The 1,829-nt window shown below is 42.5% G+C and overlaps 1 protein-coding gene across 2 annotated transcripts in view; it reads right to left on the bottom strand.

Annotated features, from left to right (window-relative positions):
• The window catches only part of baiap2l2a (BAR/IMD domain containing adaptor protein 2 like 2a), a 16,561-nt gene extending 15,040 nt beyond the window's left edge, over positions 1-1,521 (bottom strand). The window contains exons 1-3 of one of the 2 annotated variants that reach the window (XM_024271404.2): positions 1,245-1,521; positions 1,008-1,083; positions 292-378 (exon numbers count right to left, since the gene is read on the bottom strand). In XM_024271404.2, the coding sequence (XP_024127172.1) occupies positions 292-378; positions 1,008-1,083; positions 1,245-1,298 (217 nt within the window). In that variant the 5' untranslated portion in view covers positions 1,299-1,521. The remainder of the gene's footprint in view (positions 1-291; positions 379-1,007; positions 1,084-1,244) is intronic. The other variant, XM_024271403.2, reaches the window with a different exon arrangement.
• Between the last annotated feature and the right edge of the window lie 308 nt (positions 1,522-1,829).

Here is a 1,829-nt window from a genome sequence, read left to right as displayed (position 1 = left end):
AATTTAGTTTGACTTAACCTGCTGGATTTTTTCTATTAGTATCTTTTAGCTTTCCCAGCGTGTTTGGAACTCTAATCTTGACATAAGAGAGCTCATCTGAGAATCTATGCTAATGTGTCTCCTCCGCCCACATCCACAGATCAAACAGGAACAGTAAATATGAAAGGAGCCATAAAAGGTAACTGCAGGGTAAACTTTGATCAGTGCGGCACAAAAGAACTCTGTTTAAGGTGTTAACACGGTTAATGAATGACGTCATTGACCTGTATCGTCGTCGTCGTCTCTACCTACCCAGTGATCGGGATGACATGGTGTTGAGAGCATTTTGTCCAATCTTTGACAGCGCGCTAAAGTACGCTTCACTGGTGGCAGCAAGAGCTGAAAAGAACAAACAGGAAATGGGATTTACTTTGTGCTTTCCTTCTCAGTCGAATTAGAGTTTGTTGGCTTTTCAAATCACTTTGATTGAGCTTTGGTGGTCGAGTCGGGCCGGGCCAGGCCTTGTGTTGGAGCTGATAAGGCTGCAGGCAGCTTAAAAAATAAAAAAACGCGCCCTGTGAGCCGGGACCTTTCAATGGACTCTTGAAAACCCTCTGGGGTAATGTTTCACCAGCTCCTTTCATTTACAAGCAAATCTCCAGTTGCATTAAGTTCTGACCCAACCCTGAACACATAGAAACTTTAGCTCCTCTGCAGGAGGTAAACAGCCTCATCTGAGTCTGTCAACAGCATTCTAAGGTCTAACTTCCATTATATTTTACTTAAGGTGCATTTCTCTGTGGATTTAAGGGCTGAAATGGGTCATTTTAAACTCTGAAGATACTCAAAAGGCAAATGTGGATGTGGAGGGTAAACATGGTTGAACTAGCGGCGATGAGATCATTGCAATCTCCTGGTTACAACCCCCCAATTAAAGCTTTATTAGTGGGAGGGTAACGCGGAGAACCATGTGAACTTTGGAATTGAGGCAGAAATGGTTGTAAAGACTCACTAGAGTTCTGACATACCCTTGAAAGCTTGGACGTAGCTGTTTCCCAGTGAAACCAGCTTCAGAAGACTGGGGTTGAACTCCTCAGTCAAGCTCTGGTTGGGAGAAACAAACAAACAAAAAGGGGTTTCTGCTGAACTTTCTGACCGATCTCAAAGGAAGCAGCTAACAAAGCTGCCAAAACCGTCGATCAAAAGTTCAACTGAGATTCCCGGAACATCTCTTCAAGAAACTGGACCCAGAATGAGTTACTTACTGTGTAAATCCCCAAGGTGGAGCGGTGCAGGTGATCAGTGTTGACTCCTGACATGTTCACATGAGCAGAAAGTCGCTAACAACAACAGCATCCAGCCAACGCGCCTCAGCCTCCAGCAGATCTGAGTGTGTGGAGGAGGAGGAGGAGGCCGCTGTAATCCACACCGGCGTTGCCAGAGAAAGACAGGAGTAAATAATTAAGCAGACTGGATCATAAAATGCTCTGGCACATGCTCTGTGTGTACATACGCGGAGCCTGCACTCTGCGCTCGGCTCCTGACAGGACGGCCTTTATATACACGCGCTAAAATTAGCTTCTTATTACACATCCTTGTTCCGGATTTTGCTGAATATTTCTAATGGAATATTAATTTTTAACCACAATTGTTTTTGATTTTGAAAAAGCAAAACACAATGTTCTTTTTCAAACTTTATAACCTGAAAAACAGCTTTATATAAGATTTATACCTGGATTTCTAAAAGATTTTTCATGAATCTCTGGAATTTCATTTTATTTTGCCTGTGATTCAATACACTTACTAGATTTTGCATTTGCTTATCATTCAAATTAAGTTCTGTTAAAGAA

Source organism: Oryzias melastigma, linkage group LG8, assembly GCF_002922805.2.
Source record: "Oryzias melastigma strain HK-1 linkage group LG8, ASM292280v2, whole genome shotgun sequence".
NCBI lineage: Eukaryota > Metazoa > Chordata > Actinopteri > Beloniformes > Adrianichthyidae > Oryzias > Oryzias melastigma.
This window is presented reverse-complemented; position numbering and strand designations above follow the sequence as displayed.